The sequence below is a fragment of the Halichoerus grypus genome, chromosome 6 (genome assembly GCF_964656455.1).
Source record: "Halichoerus grypus chromosome 6, mHalGry1.hap1.1, whole genome shotgun sequence".
Classification (NCBI taxonomy): Eukaryota; Metazoa; Chordata; class Mammalia; order Carnivora; family Phocidae; genus Halichoerus; species Halichoerus grypus.
The window spans coordinates 20,754,588-20,775,531 of NC_135717.1; the positions used below are offsets into that span (position 1 = coordinate 20,754,588).

The 20,944-nt window shown below is 38.0% G+C and overlaps 1 protein-coding gene across 6 annotated transcripts in view; it reads right to left on the reverse strand.

Moving 5' to 3' along the window:
• Window positions 1-4,297: 4,297 nt before the first annotated feature.
• The window catches only part of RBBP6 (RB binding protein 6, ubiquitin ligase), a 37,649-nt gene continuing 21,002 nt past the window's right edge, over window positions 4,298-20,944 (reverse strand). For 3 of the 6 annotated variants that reach the window (XM_078074681.1, XM_036124339.2, XM_078074680.1), the window contains 15 exons: window positions 20,066-20,154; window positions 19,857-19,953; window positions 19,321-19,460; window positions 17,656-17,769; window positions 16,526-16,698; window positions 15,173-15,276; window positions 14,508-14,845; window positions 13,345-13,441; window positions 13,128-13,206; window positions 12,971-13,025; window positions 11,734-11,802; window positions 9,631-9,993; window positions 9,237-9,338; window positions 6,627-8,387; window positions 4,298-6,287 (listed from right to left, as the gene is read on the reverse strand). In XM_078074681.1, coding sequence (XP_077930807.1) covers window positions 4,718-6,287; window positions 6,627-8,387; window positions 9,237-9,338; window positions 9,631-9,993; window positions 11,734-11,802; window positions 12,971-13,025; window positions 13,128-13,206; window positions 13,345-13,441; window positions 14,508-14,845; window positions 15,173-15,276; window positions 16,526-16,698; window positions 17,656-17,769; window positions 19,321-19,460; window positions 19,857-19,953; window positions 20,066-20,154 — 5,151 coding nt within the window. In that variant the 3' untranslated portion in view covers window positions 4,298-4,717. The remainder of the gene's footprint in view (window positions 6,288-6,626; window positions 8,388-9,236; window positions 9,339-9,630; window positions 9,994-11,733; window positions 11,803-12,970; window positions 13,026-13,127; window positions 13,207-13,344; window positions 13,442-14,507; window positions 14,846-15,172; window positions 15,277-16,525; window positions 16,699-17,655; window positions 17,770-19,320; window positions 19,461-19,856; window positions 19,954-20,065; window positions 20,155-20,944) is intronic. The other 3 variants (XM_078074683.1, XM_078074682.1, XM_036124331.2) reach the window with 3 other exon arrangements.

Genomic DNA, 20,944 nt, shown 5'->3' on the forward strand with positions numbered 1-20,944 from the left:
GGAATCGGTCTACCAGATCTACTTATAGGTCATTAAGCCAATGTTAAAACATATTTATAAATAATTACCAAAATTTTAAGGTGTCAATGTTTCTACAAAAACTACTTTGAATTCTAAAGGTATGTCCATTCTTTTACTAGTATCTCTTACTACTTTAGACTTTAAAAATGAAGAACTAAATTGAAAAAGATCCACACTGGCCAAGCTAGCTTCATAGCAAATTATTAAGTAGCCACATTTCTGGGTGGAAAAGCAAGATTCATTCCGATGTGGGTTCTAAAATGGGATCACTGTTCACCCATCAGTTTTTTTTTTTAACTGTAAAAATTAGCAAGAGCTATTCTTTAAAAGTCCTTTTAACATGATCGTAAAAATAATGTCAGAAGCCCGTAACAAAGAGAAGCCTTGATCAAGTGTTTAGACTACATTACTGAAAAGAATTCTCATGAAATCTCTGAACATTCCTGTTAACCCCATTTTTCATATTAGTGTGCTGAACCATTATTCACACACAGCAGAGCCACATTACCCTTTAAGGATTTAAGTGGCTTACTTTATTCAATTCTTTCATGATCATTTGCAACACAAAATTAATGAAAAATGTTAACGCCAAAAAGACCTGTTTATGATATATAAAGAGAGAAAGCAGAGCACACTATATATACACGTATCTACGTATTAGTAAGGCTTTGTTAAAATAAGAGACCAGCTGAAATTGGCTTACATAAATAGCACTGGTATAAAAGGGCTCAGAGAAGAAAGAGCTTACTCCAAACCAGGGATTTTGTTCCATGTAGTTTTGTACAATAGGAACAACATTCATTAAAGGAGTTAAAGACAGGAAAAAGTGGACAAGACAAATGGGGACACTTGAACAAATTGGGATGAATAAACCATTCACTAGCTATCTAACTCTGAAATTTCAGGCTTAAAAATTTTGGAGGGGATTTAGCGCTCTTCATTTGGCATGCTGAGACCAGCAAAGGAGTTATTCTTAGGCCCCTGATCGTAAGGCTTTGCAATACCCTTGGCACACTGAAGCAGCTGGGTATTGGAAGGATACTATCTTCCAAGTCTATAGTAGCTCAAAAATTATTTTCCTCCCTTAAAAATGTTGACGTATCGCTGGTTTCCAGGAAGTTAGCAAAATTTAACTTCAAGCTAAAAAAATTTATTTCATCTTATCAATTATTAACCTTCTAATGTGCAAGGTGTGTTTTGGCTTCTGGAATATAAACCCACATTCCTTTTGAGGCTCTCAGTCCATTGAGGAAGACAACCAGAGCCCACAGAAAACAACTGGCGTGTCCTCACAGCATCTTCAGTGATGCTATTCCATCTTGGTTGTGTGTGGGGGTGGGCAGGCAGGCACCGTGAGGGAATAGTTTAAAAAAAAAAAAAAAAAAAAAGGCAAGCTAATTCTTGAACAGTGGGTAGGAAACTGTAAGACAGGCAGAGGAGGAAGAAAACTCCAGCCAGACGAAAACAGCCAAGTATAGAAGACATGGAAATAGAACATGGCCTTTCTGGGGTCCAGCAAAAATAGATGAGTCTTAACATGTTATATCCCACTCCTCTCTACATGGCAGGGGTGAGTTGGGCTACTTAGGTGCCGAGGCTTGAGTACCCAAGGCTGGACTGAAGCTTCAGAGGTAGTAGAATTTCCTCCTCAAAGTAGCATCAGACATCAAAAGCTAGAATTTTTAAGATCAAATAAATACAAGCACCTATCACAGTGCCGGGCAGTTACTTCTTACAGTTTCTTTCAAGCCTTTAATTTCATTAAGCAGCCCATTCAGCACCCTTATTTAGGTTTGGGAGTTAAGCTATTTAGGTTCAGGAAGATGAAGGGGGAGCAGATTTGGGGAGTGTCGTGTGGTGCAAATGACAGGGTTCAGGCAATCATAGGATGGAAGAGTAAGGGAGGAGTTAAAACCTTAGGCCTATTTCCAAAGAAGACATCCAGATGGCCAACAGACACATGAAAAAGTGGTCAACATCGCTCGGCATCAGGGAAATCTCATACCTCAATGAGATATCACCTCACACCAGTCAGAACGGCTAAAATTAACAAGTCAGGAAACGACAGATGTTGGTGGGGATGCGGAGAAAGGGGAACCCTCCTACACTGTTGGTGGGAATGCAAGCTGGTGCAGCCACTCTGCAAAACAGTATGGAGGTTCCTCAAAAAGTTGGAAGTAGAGCTACCATACGATCCAGCAATTGCACTACTGGCTATTTACCCCAAATATACCAATGTAGGGATCCGAAGGGGTACGTGCATCCCGATGTTTATAGCAGCAATGTCCACAATAGCCAAACTGTGGAAAGAGCCAAGATGTCCATCGACAGATGAATGGATAAAGAAAATGTGGTATATATATACAGTGGAATATTATGCAGCCATCAAAAAGAATGAAATCTTGCCACTTGCAATGACGTGGACGGAACTGGAGGGTGTTATGCTGAGCGAAATAAGTCAATCAGAGAGAGACACGTATCATATGACCTCACTGATATGAGGAATTCTTAATCTCAGGAAACAAACTGAGGGTTGCTGGAGGGGGGGGGTGGGAGGGATGGGGTGGCTGGGTGATAGACACTGGGGAGGGTATGTGCTATGGTGAGCGCTGTGAACTGTGCAAGACTGTTGAATCACAGATCTGTACCTCTGAAAGAAATAATGCAATATATGATAAGAAAAAAAAAAGAAGATAGCAGGAGGGGAAGAATGAAGGGGGGGAAATCAGAGGGGTAGATGAACCATGAGAGACTATGGACTCTGAGAAACAAACTGAGGGTTCCAGAGGGGAGGGGGGTGGGAGGATGGGTTAGCCTGGTGATGGGTATTAAAGAGGGCATGCTCTACATGGAGCACGGGGTGTTATGCACAAACAATGAATCATGGAACACTACATCAAAAACTAATGATGTAATGTATGGTGATTAACATAACATAGTAAAAAAAAAAAAAAAAAGGAACCTTAGGCCTAAGAAAGGCCAGTAGAGGATGGAGGAAAAGATTGGTTTAAACTTAAACCAACAGCCACAGATGAATTCTGGAAAACTGTCCTAGGAGTGGACGGCTGTTAAAGGGAACGTCAGTTGAGATTAAAATGAAAGGCCAGGAGCCTACCTAGGTAAGGAAACTGACCTCACCTGATGAAGTTTATGATAAAGAGTCCCGGGTGCTAAAATCCTCAGTGAATGTGGGAGATATGATCTAGATCTGGGGTCCTGATTAGTACGAATGAAGAGGGTAGTCTAGCTGGAGTACCTCAGAGTAGAAGTGGTCGTTATGTGTTATGTGGGGTGGGGTGTGGTGGGGCTTCGAGGGGGCACAACAGACACCTTCATCCCGTGACAGCCCTTTAAACGAAAGTTGGTTTCATTTAACTTATTTTAACACACTTAACTTTTGACAAACACGTAACAAACTTAACTCAGTCCTGAATGGCTTTCATGAGGTCAACAGCATTTGTGACACCCACATTAATCTCTTTAAATCATTTTTCTTTAAACATTAGAAGTTACATTAAAAACACACTCTGAAGTATTTTTGCACACTGTCCACACGGCCCAGCCTGGAAATCCTTTAAAGGCACAGACACAGGAGGTTCATAGAAGCAAGTTGCTGCTAATTTAGTTCCCTTCCTCTCCCACTATTAACAGTCCAGGGGAACCCTAGGACCACCCTCAGACTGGAGCTGGTCTCTTTTCCTCCTTCCAGCCGCTGTCATCTTGATCCCTGTTCATACTGCCGTGTTTCTGAGGTACCATTCTTACCCTAACTCCCCAAACCCTTTCAATAGCTTTTCATTGCCTACGGTAACTTCCTGAACCACAGCCCCAAAGAGCCCATTATAGTCTAACCCAGTGCTCCTGGACCTCCTCCTGCTTGCTCTTGTCAATGGGGCAGACCAGGCAGGCCACAGACGCTCATGACTGTGTGCTTTCGCTGGCACTTTATCGAGGAATTTAACACTTGTTTATCAGGGTTTTAAGAAAAAGAACCATAAACAAATCACAATACCTCATCGCTAAAATTCAAGTCCAAACTTCTAATTACTATAAGACCCTTTTAGATTTTTTTTCAACTAGCTCTCCAATTAATCCTGATTTCTTATTTCTGGCCACCTACTACCGGCCCACTGATGAAGTCTACCTACCATGTTTACTTCGTAATTTTGTATATTTGGTGCAGCTTACACTACAGGCTCAAAGGCTATTTTAAATGAGGAAATGGAAGGGGGAAGAGACATGACACACTTCCTTCAAATAACACAGATATTCGACATTTGAAAAGTTTACTGAAAACTTTTATTGTAATCAAAAAGTGACATAACGGGGTTGTAATGAATTCAGCAAATCATTCTGCTGATATTTTAGAACTGATACCAGCTTTTGCCAGGCAATTAAAAAAATTCAAATGTGAAAATTTCACAGTACAGTAAACTCCACCCCAACTAATTAATGGTGGTTAAAAATAATAGGCCCTAGCAAAACCTCTCATGTTACATGGTCACAACTCACAATTCTGTACAAAAGTTCGTGTTATAAAGCTCTGATGTAAAAATCAAATAATCAAGCAGCAATATTTTAAGTGCAGCACAGGGTCTTCCATATCATTATTTACAAGGCTTGAATCTCTTTACATTATAACAAAATTTAATACAGATGACTTAGTAATTAAGTCAATTTTTAAAAATCTGTCCTTTTATACCGGGACAGATTTCACTTTTTGGTCATCTTTCTCCTTCTCCTTTTCTTTATCTTTGCTCTTCTTTGACTTCTTTTTCTTGTGTTTGTGTTTTTGGCTTTTTTCCAATTCTACTTCGGCGCCCGCATGCTTCTTATGCTTCTTATGTTTTTTATGTTTCTTGTGCTTTTTCTTTTCCTTCTTCTTCTTCTTCTTCTTGCTGTCCTGACTCTCTGCAGAGCTGGCACTACTGCTGTGGCTTCGGGTCTGGCTTCCAGAAGGGCTATGACTTCTACTTGGACTAACACTAGGGCTGCTTTGACTCTGGCTCCTGGCTGTGCCTACCTGGCCGCCTGCTGCTGGGTCCAGGCTGTCTTTTGCTTTCTCCACGACTTTATCTTTCAGTTCCTTAGAAACTTTTCCTGAAGTTTCCTCCTCTTTTACAGACACATTGCTTTCACTGTCACTTTCATTATAGTCTGGTTCAAAAGCAGCTTCATCAGTTTCTCTAGTTAAGTCGGAGGAAAGTCGGGAGGAGTGACTTAACTGCGGTTTCGGCTTCACCGCATTCTTGTCAGTCTGCCCAGGAACTTGCTCTTTTTCAGTCTGTGGGTCTGGTGGGTTAAGCACATATGGTAATTTATTGCCACTTGACTCTTTACTGTTCCTTGCTTCTAACATGTGCTTCTCACGATCTTTACAAGGATTTTTATCTACAGGTTTTGTCTCTTCACTTGGGCGTTTAGTATCATAAGTGGCTTTGTGATCATGAGGTTTTTTGTCTCTTGAGGGACTGGAATTGCTCTTTTTGGAATCTCCTGTTCCCTTCTTGGGCAAATCTCTCTCCTCCCGTGGCTTAGTTTTCTGTCCAGATGCAGAATCTTTACTTCGAGAAGGAGAGTCTTTCCTTCTTGTTAATTCATTCCTTTCATCTCTACGTTTGGAACTTGAGTATTCTCTGTTGTCATAGTCAGTTTTTTTGTCTCTGTTGGGGGTAAAGTCTTTAGTTGAAGAACCTCGAACAGAATCATGCTTATCTGAAGTTCTCGTCTCTTTGGAAGATTGAGACAGACTTTTAAAATTTCCTTGTTCATTCAGACGGTCCAAGTTACTATCTTTCTCTGGCTGAGCGCTGTTCTTCCTCTTCTCAGGGTTTTCCTTCTCCAACACTGAATGATCTCGATCTTTGGTCTTCCCCTTTTCACTGGATGCAGAGTTCTTTGAACTTTTGATCTCATGTTGTATAAGTTCATGGCTCACTTCCTTGGTGAGTTTCTGAATTTTCTCTGATGACTCGCTTTCTTTTTCAGTATACTTGACTGTATTTAAGGGTTTAGTGCTAACATTTTTAATAACACTGGCAGGTTTTCCTACACTTGATATAGGCTGTGTGGTCTTAACATCTTCTTCTTCAGATTCAAAGTCATCTTTATCCCATTTGGACTGAGGAACCTGAATCATAATAATAACATCTTCAGCAGGAGCTGTATTGTCATTATTATACTCTTCCATAGTTTTAATGACAGTTCGTTTGGTATCTGTTTTTTCTTCAGATTTCCGCACAGGACTGCCTCCAGTTGAGCTCGTACTAAAAAAAAATTAAAATAGTTAATTTATGATGAATTTAATGAAGAATTTACTACTACTCAACACTGATAAATATAAAAAAGGCTAACTGAAACATAAACGTCCTCAAAAGCCAATGGCCCTACTCTGAGATTAAATGATTTAAATGTAGGATTGTGTTAAAAAAAAAGGCTCACCCACAAAATCTACTTACAACCTTCAACTCCTTTCTTTAAAGACATGAATAAACCAGCCTAACCCCTTCTTAATTAACATACTACACTTTAGAATTACAAGCATTGATAAAATTAAAGGAATTCTTTCCCCAAACATCCACACCCAACCACCCATAATCAGTTACCTGGTATAATCCACAAGCGTTGAGCTGGATCCTTCAGCTCCAGCTACTTTTCGTCTGACCTTTCCTTTGACTTTTTCTTGTTTAACTTTGCTAGATGTTGATTCCAATTTTTCAGTGGTTTCTTTTGTATTAGATACATTTTCTGTACTTCCAATTTTTTTACCCGTTTCTCTGTTGAGCTTGATTTTTTTGGCTGGGGCAGTTGATGATGAAGTTTTGTCTTTCTCAGGGGTCCTATCCATCTTTTCAATATCCGGTTCCATTTTCCGCTTTGGTGATGGTTTCACTATTTCGGTTACTTCTAGTTTAGAGACTTTCATTGAAGAGGATTCAAAATCTTTATCTACACCCTTTTCTTCAGTTTTTCTTTTTCTTTTTTCTCCCTTGCTGTCAGGTGGCTTACTTTTCTCACTAGGCTTCTTGGCCTTGTCTTCCTTATTAGTTAGCTTTTCTGATTTGACATCTTTGGAGTAATCCTTCTTCACTTTTTCCTCTTTGACTGGTTTTGTCTCTTGGTGTTCTTTTGCCGACTTAGAGTGAGCTTTCCTGGGGGTACCAATGATCTTTTCATCTTTTTGGGAGGAAGATGATGATTTAGCATTGTCAGTCTTTGGAGTCTCCTCTTTGGCTTTTTTAAGTGGAGGTTCAGATCGAGGAGATTTTTCACGCTCTCCATCTAGTTTTTCTTGAGGTCCCTTAGCAGGTTTTGCAATGTTTTCTTTTTTGGACACAGTAGAACCATCATTTTTCCGTTTGGTCTTATCACTTTTTGCTTTTGGTTTGTCTTTCTCCCTCTTGTCTTTTTCAGACACTGATTTAAAAGTGATAGATTCTGCATCCATTGGCTCATCTCTAACAGGTGTAGCATCATCTCGACTTGGGAGAACAAACAATGAATCTGTTTTATTTTCTTCACCACTTGTAGGTTCTCTCGATTTCCTAGAAGTTTCTAATAACTCAGGGTTTAGAAAGCCTTCACTTTCCTCCCCCTTTCTTCTTTTCCTATGTTTCTTATGTTTGTTTCCTTTACCATCTCCTGGAGCATTTTCACTCTCCTTCTCTTTCGACTTTGTGCTGTCCTTCTGATTGTGACTGTCTCTTGTTGAAAGCTTTTCTGGATAGTTGCCACCTAAATTTCGACTTCTATGGCTTTGTCCACCAGCATAATCTTCTCTGCGGCCTCTTGTGAAGGGAGAATTCCTGATATTAAGAGGTAAAAACCTCTCTGGAGAAAAGTTCTCTCTATTTGCTGATGGTCTAGGCTGTGCTCCAGCAGCATAACCTATTTTATAGTACTTTTCATACCACTCTCTATATTTTCTCTCCCATTCTCGGTAACGCTCTTTTTCAAATGGGTCTCTAAAGTCAACACTCCTCCCATAATAAGCTTTCATGTCATAAGGTGGCGGAACTTCTCTGTATCTATTAAAATATTCACGTTCTGTTTCCCCTTGAGGCACGTTACGTTTATTAGGAGACTGTCCCCTAAATGCTTGAGGAGATCTTGACCGTGAATGGTATCGTCTATATGGGGGTGACCTTGACCTAGATCGATGATATCCATGAGATCTAGACCGTGAACGGTAATTTCGGCTCTTGCCTCTGCCTCTTCTGGGGTATGGAGGAGATCGTGAATAGGAACGAGAGTGTGAGCGGCTAAATGATCGAGAATAAGAACGTGAACGTGTTGAACCAGATCTTGACTTAGAATAAGTATATGAACTTCTTGAATATGATGAACCACTATAGGGAGATTTAGACCTAAAAACAAAAACAAAACAATAGTTGATAGTTGAGAAATATATACAAAATAAAATACAGACTCAGATTCTAGCATGCTCTCCTCACGGTTCCATCTTTATATCAAATTTCATCTTAGATGATTAAAGAGGCACAGTGACCTCTACTGGAATGGAATAAAGTACACAAAGATCAGAGCAATCACTTGTTACAAAACAAAAGTGAAATCTTGACAATTAAGAGTGAAGCGCATTAATGTACCGTGAGTTATATGAGCTAATTAACATTAAACAAAATGCCAATTAAATTTAAATTTTACTTCCTATCTGGTTATTTAAGTAGGAGTAATTTCTTTGTCCTACGTTGGCCAATAGTCTAGCTTTGAAAGGAACCACATTTGAAATGTAAGCTTAAAAAATAAGTCTTTTAAACAAACTTCCAGGGAATTTTTATAATTCAGTTTTTCTATCAATAAAGCAATCTGTATTCTACCACTACTTCATCAATTACACAGGTTAATGTTCCAGCAAGAAGCTGTAGCCTCAGGTAAAAGGGTCCTCAGAAATGTTCTTCGGCTATTTCTCTATTTCTTTCCTTCCACAAACATCTCCCAATTATTTCACGCTACAAATAACTTCGAGGGACAAGGGCAATTTCATCCCCATAACTGCTAGTTCTACACAATAGAATTTACATTGAGACATTATTTCAATAAACAGATATTGGGAAATAAGCTACATGTCCATTTCTATAAACCTAGACCGAATCAAAAAAATTCCGTAAGTGCAATGTTATTTATATCCATAGCTAATCCCTGGATATTCAAAGTCCCATTTGTAATTCTGTTGTGAAGGCTTGCAAAACACTAACCTGGAAAATGAGCGCCTACGCTCCTTTTGAATCTTTTTGTATTCCATCAATTCCTTAGCAAAATCATTTGTAAACTCATCTAGCTTGGACTTTTTCTTTTCCCTAGTAAAATAAAGTTAAAGAGTGAAAGTTAACAAAAACCATTTAAGAAAACTAACAAGACAAATGTAATTAGATCATGAATGAAATGAATGAAATTGCCATTAGTTTTCCACTTTAAAACTATAAATAACTAAGAATCCCTGAGGAAGTTGCTTGTATGGCTTTGGTTTAATTTTTAGGTGATTTTTCTTGTACTAACTGGAAACACTAGAAAATGTTTCCAAAGACACCTGGTTTTTAATGTTACATCAGAAAATGAAAGTGTATGAGAATTTCAAATTAAAACACTCACTCTTCTTTTAGCCGTCGTTGCTCTCTATAGAATTCTTCCCTGGACAACGGGGGTGCTTGTGTTGTTGGGATGGTATTTGAGTGAGCTGTCTGCACTCCTGATGATACCCAAGTTGTCGATAAATTGGCCGGAGCTGGAGGAAAGCCTGGAGGAGGGACACTATAGCCAGCAGGTGGTGGCTGGCCAGGAGGAAACTGAGGAGAGAACTGTGGAGGAGGCACACCTGGAGGGAGAGGAAGTGTATGGGGTGGGGGCGGGTACAAAGGAGGGGGTGGCACAGGCACAAAAACTGGAGTTGCTGGTAGTGACGGGCCTTGAGTTCTCTGTGATCTTTCGCTGTGGTGTCGTCCGCGGTTTATACTTCTGGAGAAATAAATCCGAGATATTATTCCTTCAAACTAAAATCAACCAAGACAAGACAAATAAGCTTGTCTTTTCTATCCATAATTATCTTCAAACTTATAAATGATGGAATAGAATCAACTATTCAAATAAGAATAGGAACTTATTTATATGAAAATATAATTTTTAAGGCCACTTGGGGACCAAAATGATACAAGTTTATAGGGCCTTCTCTCTATGGAGACGCTATATTTAGAAGTTCTCTTTTGTGAAGTTCAGATTTATTATCACTCCACAAAGATCTTTTTTTTTTTTTCACTCCACAAAGATCTTTTGTGACTTCCTAATCTGTCATTTAAAGGAACTGACAAGGTTAATGGCTCTCTGACCTAGGCCTCCCCAAAATGCCTTCCAGACCAACACTTTCAATGAATAAAAACCACTTCCTGTAATCCTTTGAGGTAGGAAGTGTGGAAAGGATCCTTCTAAGTGGTACTTCAAAAATACCTAAATACAAGGTATTTTTGATTTTCATAATTTTATATTTCACCTGACATTATGTATATCATGAGCATTTCTTGATGTCATTAAAATGTCTTTAGAAACAGTTTTAAATGGCTTCATAGCTTTTTGGTTTTGTTTTGTTTTTGCATTTAAAGTACTTTTTATTAATTGGTTACATTTTTTAAAAAACTGGAAGTATAGTTGACACACAAGGTTACATTTGTTTCAGGTGTGCAACACAGTGATTCAATAGGTCTATACCTTATGTGAGGCTCACAGTGTAACTCCTGTCACCATACTACACTATCACAATACCATTGATTATATTCCCTATGCTCTACCTTTCATCCTCAAGAAAATAAGTACTACTCTTAACATTTGTAATTAACAACTAAAAATCTCAATGTTTTATTTCTAAAGGTTGGGTGAAAATAACAGTGCTGGCCAAAGTTTCTGAATTGTCCCTCATCAAAGAAATAGTGGCTTCTTTAAAAGGTGGGCTTATTTCTGTTAAGCTAAAGGTTCTTTAAATTATGAATAACTGGTACACAACAGCAGCAGCAGGGGTTTAGAGTTTAAGCCTCTTTTCAGAGTCTGAATTAGTAAATATTATCTTCTATTAACACGTGATCTAGTAACAAAGTTATTACTTAGCAATTCTCAATGCAGCACTAGAAGATAAACCTTAATATTCTTGTTATAGAGTTAATTTAGAGGCCCTTTACCCTGGTGGCGAGTGTGACCTAGATAATAAGACTTAGGGCTTCGAAGAGTAACATTGCTTTTGCCTGTCCAGGGCAAAAGCCCCGAACAATTTCTTTGTCTCTTCTTTTGGAAAAGAGAAGGTGGGAGAAGATTCAGACAATGGAGTCTAGAAGAGAAATAAATGCAAGTCTTCACACTTGGGAGGTGAGCAAGTTAACTTTCATCTTAAATTAAACTGTCACCTTAAATACTGTCTGGACCGTAACGACTTCCTTCTACCCTCAAAAGAGCATGTGAGCTAATATTCTGCTGTGTGCTTGGAGAAAGTAGTCACTGGGAAGGAGTATTAAAGATGTAGCCTAAAACCATCATTTAAAAGACTAAATGTAATCTATTTTTCTCTAGGCCTCAAGGGCAACTCCTGAGGACTTAAGTGAGATAAGCATAAACCAAATGACCTCCCTCCCCTGCCACTGCTGTACTTTAATTTCTTTGTTATATTTTTCAGCATGTCATCAGATTACAGTTTTTCAAGATGTTTAAAAAGCCTACCTGTAGCAGCTCCTCTCCCCCCTTCTAATTTGCTGCGGTGGAGAAACCAGATATCCAAGCTTATTGGAACTGTGAGGAAAGATAAAATGGGCTTGAGTATAACACAGGATCTCTTAGTGTGTGGACTTTAAGACACATATTTTAACTAGAAATTTTTTCTTCTCCCTGATCCCCATTATGAAATTTTTTCCAGATAGAGGGGATATGAGCAAGTATTACATTTACTTAAACTATTTTTTCGATTAACTATTGTGACAATAATTAAACCTCAACGTACAATATTTTTCACAATATGGTATTCCATTTAGCATTCTACAAGTGACTGTGAACTTGTTACAAGAGAAACAGAGCCCTTTTATCTGCTGGGCACTGTGCAGCTAAGGAACTAGCACTGTTCCAATTCTGCAGATGAGGCAATGGAGCTGAGGAGTAAAACTGCATGCCCAAGGGTCATGTAGCTGCTAAGTGCAGGGGCTGGGATTCCAACCCAAGCCTACTGGTCTCCAAATCCTGTATTCCTTCTACCGACACAATCTGCTAAGTCTCTCATTTAGCATACTCTTGAAAATAAAAAATCTGACTTATCTTTCAAACAAACAGATCAAAATTTTAGAATATAAGCCAGTTTATATAAATATATAAGCCTGTTTATATATAGAAACAGAAATGATTGTATAAAGACCATTCATAAATAAATACACTAATTTTTAGTGCCACAGACCATTATCAATACAAAGATCAAAATCCTATAGATTTTAATATGTAATAAAATTCCACTAACACAGACTATTCAAAATGAGAAACTGTTTGGTAGCCTTAATATGTGTTTACTCAAATCAAATTCTGAAAATCCATATTAAGGCTAGGAAAAAGTTCAATCTATTAGCACAATAAGTGATTCAACATTTAAAATACTCTTTCAAAAAAAAAAATACTACTTTCAATTACTACTTATCCATGAACTGAGATCCTGTCAAGATCACCATTTGGTAAGACATGAAAGTAACAAGAATTGATAAGAATTTATATTTTACCATTTTAAGAAAAGAATTACTCATTCTTCTAGAAAATAGTTCTTCACATAATCTTGAATTTATGACACTTTACATGAAAACTATGTTAACGTGGCATACAAAAGAGGAGTTTACAATAAAAAATATTCACCAACACATTAGATTCTAATTCCCATTATCTAGTTCAAAAGCAATCATTTGTAGATTTTTAAACATATACTTACTGTTCCCAACCTGGTCGACCACCACCTGGACGAGCAGTATTTATTCTTACTGGACCTTGGAAACAAAAACAATAGGTAAATATGAAATCGCATGTTAAGTAAAGTTACAACTATTTTCGAAAGGAGAAAATGTTCAAACCAGAATGATTTTACTCACCAGTTGTGGGGATCAACTGTCCATGCAATAGTGACTGTCCAAGCAAAGACGGGGTTCCAAGTACAGGCACCTGGTAACCCTGTAGGATAAAAACATGAATAAAAAGAAATAGTTAAAAAAAAAAAAAAAAGACAAAGAGGGAGAGTTAAAAAACAAACAAAACCCGGAAGAAAAACTGTAAGACAAATCTCCACATTTAAAAGCCAATCAAACTTACCTTCTCCTCCATAAGAGCAGTGATTGCGATTGAAGAGGCACCCTTGGAGTGCTCGGGCGCAAGGGCCGCAGCCGGCAGTATTTTACTATCAGAGTCCCTACAAAACAATGTAGTTTGCAATACATTAAGAAGTCATCAGAAATGGAGGATTAGAGTAAAAAATTTACGTATTATTATTAAGTCGTTCACCCACCACCTGCACTAAGGTGAGTTAAATCAAAGCTGAAGAAAACTCTGGAGGAAAGTGAGAAGCCTAGACCTTTGCACAGTTCCTCAAACACACAGTGTAAGTAAAAAGAAGGAATCTCCTTAAGGAGTCCCATCTGTGATAGCTATGATAGAAACCAGTTCAGTTCTAAGAATAAAGCTTAAAAAAAAAAAAAGTCAAAAGTGTGGGACCTAAAGAAGACAGGATTAAGAGTGAATTCTACTTCCAGCTCCACCACTGAATCAAAGGGGTAATCTTAGAAAAGCCAATGAACCCTGAGACTCATTCCCACTGTTAATCACAGAAAATCAGTGAGACGTCTTCCATATACATCCCAGTCCTCAAGATTTTTGCTTCAGTAGGTCTGTACAGATCTCTGGCATCTATTTTTTTTTTTAAAAGTGGCTGATTCTTTAAGAATTTATGAGCCACTGGATGACACGGTCAAAGGTCCTTTTTGTGTCTGAAGTGGTAGGATTTAAGTGAGTTTTCATTGGTCGTCTTCTACCTAATTTTGCTCCAAAACAATTGTTTCTGACTTCTCTACTGCCACCAATGTTTTATCCCCTCTACTCCACCGATCCAAATTGTGCTTAGTTCTGCTCAGATGGACTCTTTCTACTACCACCATTACGACCACAAGTGAATTCTCTTTATGATTCGACATTTAACAAGGGTTCTTGGCAACTTGTATAGTCCTTGACCTTGGGATGCTTAATCATTTGCCGAGTGAATCTCCTTCATTTACCTGTTCCTCCAATTAAGACTAAGTCATCTCTTACAAGGAAAGCTTTAGAAGAGGGTTACTTTATTCCTCCACCTTACTGAGCACAATGATTCACAAGGATGATACATACTGCAGGCCACTACAACTGCTAGAGCAACATACAACAATAAAAAACTGTATTACTGATCTCACTTGTTTCTGAACAGTGAGAGCTGCACACAGACTTACCGGAAAGGTCCATCTGATTTTTCTGAGTGGACTGATATGGAGACTGTCGCAGTTATATCAGGTACAGGAGCTGGGGTAGAAGATGAATTTCCAGGCACAGGAGGGGCCAAGGAAGACGGGTTAGAAGTTAATGAAGACATAGAAGGAGCTGGGTGAGTTGATGAAGATGTCACTGGAATCATCAGAGGATCCTGTTGTCTTGATATTGGAGATCTCATCAGAGGTTGTAGGTTCCGCTGGATGAGTGGTCTCGGAGGTGGTACTGGGGGTGGTGGTGGGGGTAACTGTTTTCGTAGTCTTTTTGTATAACCAGTTTCATTTTTGAAGTTATTAACAGCCTATATATACCAAAGAGAAAAATGCAGGAAAATGTAAGGCTGTATTTACTCAAGTACAGTTTAAATAATCAAAAAAAAATTTTTTTAAAGATTTTACTTATTTATTTGACAGAGAGACAGCGAGAGCAGGAACACAAGCAGGGGGAGTGCGAGAGGGAGAAGCAGGCTTCCTGCCGAGCAGGGAGCCTGATGCGGGGCTCGATCCCAGGACCGCTGGGATCATGACCTGAGCGGAAGGCAGACGCTTAATGACTGAGCCACCCAGGTGCCCCTGAACAATCAAAAATTTAAAAAAATTTTTCAGAAAAGGGATACAAAGATAGTTACCTGTCGTAAGAATTTATTGGCAATTAAAGCATCAGGAGAGACATCATTTTGATGGCATGTTGGACATGTATGATCATCTGATTCCAAGAGTGCTGTTCTTATACCTATGTCAAATATTTTAAATATTAATAAAATCGGAGTACAAACTCAATGTTTAGAGAATGAATTACAAAGACCACTTATATCTAATCAGTTACATTTCTGTTTCCAAGCACACATCACTAATCATTTCTAAGATTAAGATACTGAGAAGTAAAATCTCTCGCCTGATAGCACTCCTCTGCTAACTTCTCGCTACCTTTAAAAACAGAAATCATGAATATAATTTCAACAAACATTTAAACTAAGAGAAAAAGCACTCTTTCCTAAATACTATTCTCTTTGTTTAGTAGTTGGAATATTATAGGGGAAAACAAAAGAAATAAGATATAGTCTAGAAAGATAAAACTTTACATGACTAACAGGCTTTTAAAAAAAGCCTCATAAGGAAAGTACAGAATAAAGACCAGAAGGGTGATTCAGGCAGGAAGGGCAGTGCACCTCCTGCACAGCGCACAGGAGGAACGCTAAGTCAGACTCACTGATTATGCTTCAGTGCAGTAAAAAATCCAGTAAGAAGTGGCTTATTAAATCTAAGACATACTCTGAAACAAATCTTAAGTGACCTCTTTGTGACTTTGGTCTTCACTAAAGAGACCCCAAAATAAAGATTTATATTCCAAAGCTATGTTTAGAAATGAAAAAGGCCAGAGCAGGACTGAGCAGTGAAATTTTCAGATGATGTCATTTTCATCTGGGTTAGGAAGGGGCAAATTTAGAATAAGTGGCAGAAAAAAACAAATGCTAATATAAATGATCAGAAAAAAAAGTCACAAGCCACCACATGTCAAATGTTGGGCGGTATCTTTACAGAGAGCAGTTCTCAATCAAACTTAGGAAGTTTAGAATAAGCTATTTTTCACAATCCAGGAAAGGGTAATTTAAGTACCATTTAAAAATATTTCCAGAATACCTAAGGCCCAAAAAGCTTTCAAAATTTTGCATTCCATTTAAAATGTATAGGCAACAAAAATCCTACATTTCATAAAACCTCAGTACAGCTACCCTGATGAAGGTATAAGAAGTGGTCCATTCTAACTAATAATTAACAGGACAATGAGGTTGTTGTTTAAAAAAAAAAAAAAAAAAAAAGCAGTGACAAAGACGGTCCTTGCTATTAAATGCTCACTGATGAACTGACCAATTATTGACATTTTATACTTCATTATTAAAACCTATAATGTTGCTTAGAGCCTTTCCAGGTAAATACACATATTCTAAGATCTATGTCTTTGAAGGTTCAATGTTTCTTACATTCATCACAATAACTGTTTCCACAGCAGGGAATGACAACGGCATCAGTCATAATATCTTTGCAGATGAGACACAACAATTCATCTGGGATAGGATCATCTTCTTCTGAAGAAGAAGATGGCTCCTCTGGTAAGAAAGGTGGTTTTTCTTTCTTCCCAATTGCATATGCTTCTCTGTAAAAGAAGGTTTTACTGTTTTAACACTGTTAAGAAGGCAAAGTATTTCCAAGATACACACATGTTCTACTATGCCATAATGGGAACTTATTAATTCAGTACGATGCTAAATTTGTTTACACAAGTGTAATACCTTCCAAAATAAGGGAAGTAATTATGAACATCCTCCCCCTAAACAACAAAAAGACATAAAACAAAATCCTAAACAAGTATAACAAAAAGAAACAAACACTATAAAACTGGCTAACAGGATCTTAAGAATCCACAACTCTAGAACTAAGGGCCGGAGAATAAAGGAACACACTCGGTGCCACAAAATTATGTTTAAGTGGCAGAGACAGGATTTGAACTTAGACCTGACAACACCTTAGCCACAATTTTCTCTATCCTACCATATTACTTGAAAAACAAGCGAAATTTCCCCTCCACAGTCCAACAGCCCCAGAATGTGTGAAGGTACCAGAGTGAATGTCGTACCACAGGAAATAGAAATTGGTGTTGACATTACACAATCAAGGGGGATATCTCAAGGGAAATAGGACACTACCAACCACACCAGTAGCTAGAAGTAGACTGCAAAACCAGTGGTCTACTTATTATCAGTATTTTAAAAGAGAGACTAATCTATTTATAGCCAACTAAGAAATATTAATGACTTAAGTGATCAGAGTATGTGTTACAAAAATATAAAGTAACACTTCCACCATGGGGTCCATTTTTTTGGTTGAAGTGCATTTTGCAGAAATGTTGTATATTTAATATATTAAAAAGAAAAAAACACAATACACTATTCTCAGACTTGTCACCACTATTTCGAACACCCCCATCTTCTCTGTAATCAGGCAGATTTATGAAACACAGGAATTCCTAGATTCTTTCTACCTCAATTAGGAACAGAGTGTGTCAATCTCAACGCTGGAAATGAAAGAATCTCAGCTGTACGGAGTAGGGTACCTTAGGTGTGTTATTTGTGTTGCAGTTGCTCCATAGACATCACCACGATTCCAGAAATAAGTATCAATTTGCTTATGCCCCATTGTTCCCAATTTGTGAAAGAGGAGTCTCCCACTGCCCAAAAGAGAGAAAAGAAAAGAAAAAAAAAAAAGAGGAGAACAGAGGATAGAAAAAGAAACAGAAGAAGAGTCTGAGTTGCTTATCAGTGGTGTTAGTGGAGACGGTGAAAGTTTCATTTAAAATATTTGGGCTCCCATTTTCCCCAGTATTTGCTGTGTGTTTGGCACAAATGGGCTTTTGTATTTCAGCATTCAAAAGCAATGAAGTTAATTATTAGTTAGGGTTCACAAGGGTGGTGTTAATTTTTCCAACACAAATTTCTATTTAAATACTTTTACTTGTATATATTATATTAAGATGAAGCGGTCTGCTCTTAAATTGTGTCTGTAAAAATCAACCATTTCAACCTAAGTTGTTTGGAAGCATGTATGAAATGTCTGAATTAGAAACAGCATAACAACAGACTAGTCTAAGATGAACCACAAAACACAGGATGGTGACGGATAAAAAATAGATGGGGGTGAAACTGAGAAAGGGAACAGGGTTGGGAATTTGGAAGAACATTCATTCCTATCCGTGAACTGAAACAAGGTACTTATTACTAAAGCGCATACTTGAAACCACTCTGTTCCATATCATTTCTGTAGCATAGCCATCTTTCTCCATCACCCTCACCTGCTCACTATGCTTCAACACAACAGCATGAAGCTGAGGAAAACTGTTCTTCTGCACATTTTCCCTGTGTCACTATGAACATTGCCAGCTATTCTCTAAATTGATGTTTCTCAAGGTATGTCCTGAGGACGTGCTCACTTCATAATCCACTGGAGGACTGGTTAGAGAATGCAGTCCAAAGGGACAATTAATACTGTGCTCTATATTACGTGAGTTCACAGCTGCCCAGGGCAACCGAAAATATTAGATGTATCAGTAAGAGCAGATAAAATGAGAAGTTACCTAGTTGAACTATTACCACTAGGTTTTCACATCTATCCATTTCATTAAAATTGACTAAGTAAAATCTGAAAACCCATTCAAAATAAGCACGAAGCTGTAGCATAGAGCGCTGTAGCTCTTCTAAGCTAATGGCTTATAAAATAAACCATATTTTAGAATCTTAACACTCACACAGTATATCTGAACTTATTCAAGAGGACTCAGTTTTTCATTTATTCTTGGCATTTATATTTGCCTTGAAATCTTGTAGAACGTTTATGCTTAAGCCTTTTGTTTCTCAAAAGGATTAAGATATTTGTCTTCTTCACTTAAAAAAATGTAGATAGCATATAAGATTATATGGGAGTATGTATGTGAATGAGGAAGAAAGCAGGGTATGACAGAAAAAGGAAAAAATCAGAAGACTACAAGGGAAGTGGCACTCGGTGATAACGAAAAACCCCAAATCCATTTTAAATTTGCATTTAATGGAGCAGACTGCAGCCTCTCATTCTTCACATAGAAATGCAACACATGGAGACTAACAGTCTTGCTATACAATGCTCCGTACAAGAAATCCAAATAGCCACGTTACGAGCCTGAGACTACAGAGTACTGGTGCCTGGCCGGACGGCGGCCTCACAGGTCATACCTAACTCGCATACTTACGCATCTATAGTTGGTATTGCATATTTTCCAGTGTTGGTAAGCATTGCACCTTTCATGTTAGGATCTTTCACCTCCATCATAAAACTTCTGGGAATACCAGTGCTCTTTTTAATCCTAGGACCAGATTCAAAGTTTTTATCCTATTCGGAGGGGAAAAGAGAAAGGAGGAAGAAAGAAAGCAGTTACCTTTATTTAATATGAACTAACACAGAGTGCTCATTAACTGCTTCTATTATTTGTAGTGCTTTACACATATGATCTCCTTTAATCCTCACAATAGCCATGTGAGGGAAATACTGCTATGAGCATCTCGGTCTCACAGAGAAGAAACGACAGACCTGAAGAATCAAGTAGTTCGCTCAAGCTCACCCAGCTATTAAGTGGCAGAGCCAGGGTCTGAAGCCTGGCAATTTGGCTCCAGAGCCTGTACTCATTTGCCATTGTCATAGTGAAGGCAGTATTCACCAAGAAAAACACAATGACTAAGAAATAATTAAGAAAAATAAAGTGTACCAGGGTTTTTACTTTGGACTTACCCCATTTGTTGGGCAATTCTTAATATAATGGCCAGGTTTACCACAACGAAAACAGGTGTAAGATGGAGGTGGTGGACCTAGAGGTTTCTTCATGTAACTGAAAGGGAAAAAAAATTACATGTACACAAAAACTTGAAAAAACAATGCTTTTGATTGGGGGGGGAACCCACCCCAAAGTACCTATTAGTATGAAGCATTTATGGACTTACTTGATTGGGTCGTATTCATGGCCAGATTGCGACATCATTGCTTTAATTTTATCTTCTTCAGAAGCATTGGCTTCAGCCAGATTGGCAGTCTGTTTAACAGGTAATTATTTGACACACACATTAGAAACACATTTAAGACCACACAGCCAAAGACAACACCACTCATCCTGTAAAGAGCAGTATCTAATCTTGCATAAAACCTAAAACTGAAAACTATTTACATGTATAACCTAGAAGAGGCCCCGGGAGTTTCTTTAGGTCATTACATGATGTTTGGGTGTCTGCAGGGCTGAGGAAGGTCGTTCTGGGGGCACTCAAACCTTAGACCCTGTTTGTACCTTACATTAAGATTTGCATATGACTCCTCTAAGAGTTAAAAACAGATTAAGGAAACACTTGATATTTTAAATCTTAAAAATAATTCAAGTGTCACAACATAAAGACTTAATACTAACAACTTGGAGGTAGGGTTGTGGGTAGAACAACTGAACATATTATGTAGCTGATATTAAGCCAGAAGGCTCTTTAAGGAGTAGCATCAGTTTCAAATTAAGTGCAAAGCACATGCAACTGAGCACTCATAAATCCAACTCTCCAAAGTTTTATGAATTTCATTCATCTTTAAGGTATTATATACAGAATAGTCTAGATATAAGCAGGGTCTAAGGGAGTGAGTCCTAATAACTTTAACCTTCAAGCATCTAGCACTCACATCAGCCATTCATTGGGTTTTATCTTTACATTCATCCACAAAACAAGCAACCAGTTTTAACATTTTATTGTAATTTTATATACAAAGAATGCTTAACATTAACAGAGCTTAGAACAACAGCAACATTTACAGAAAACTGGATTACAGATGTTGAACAACTAATTTGT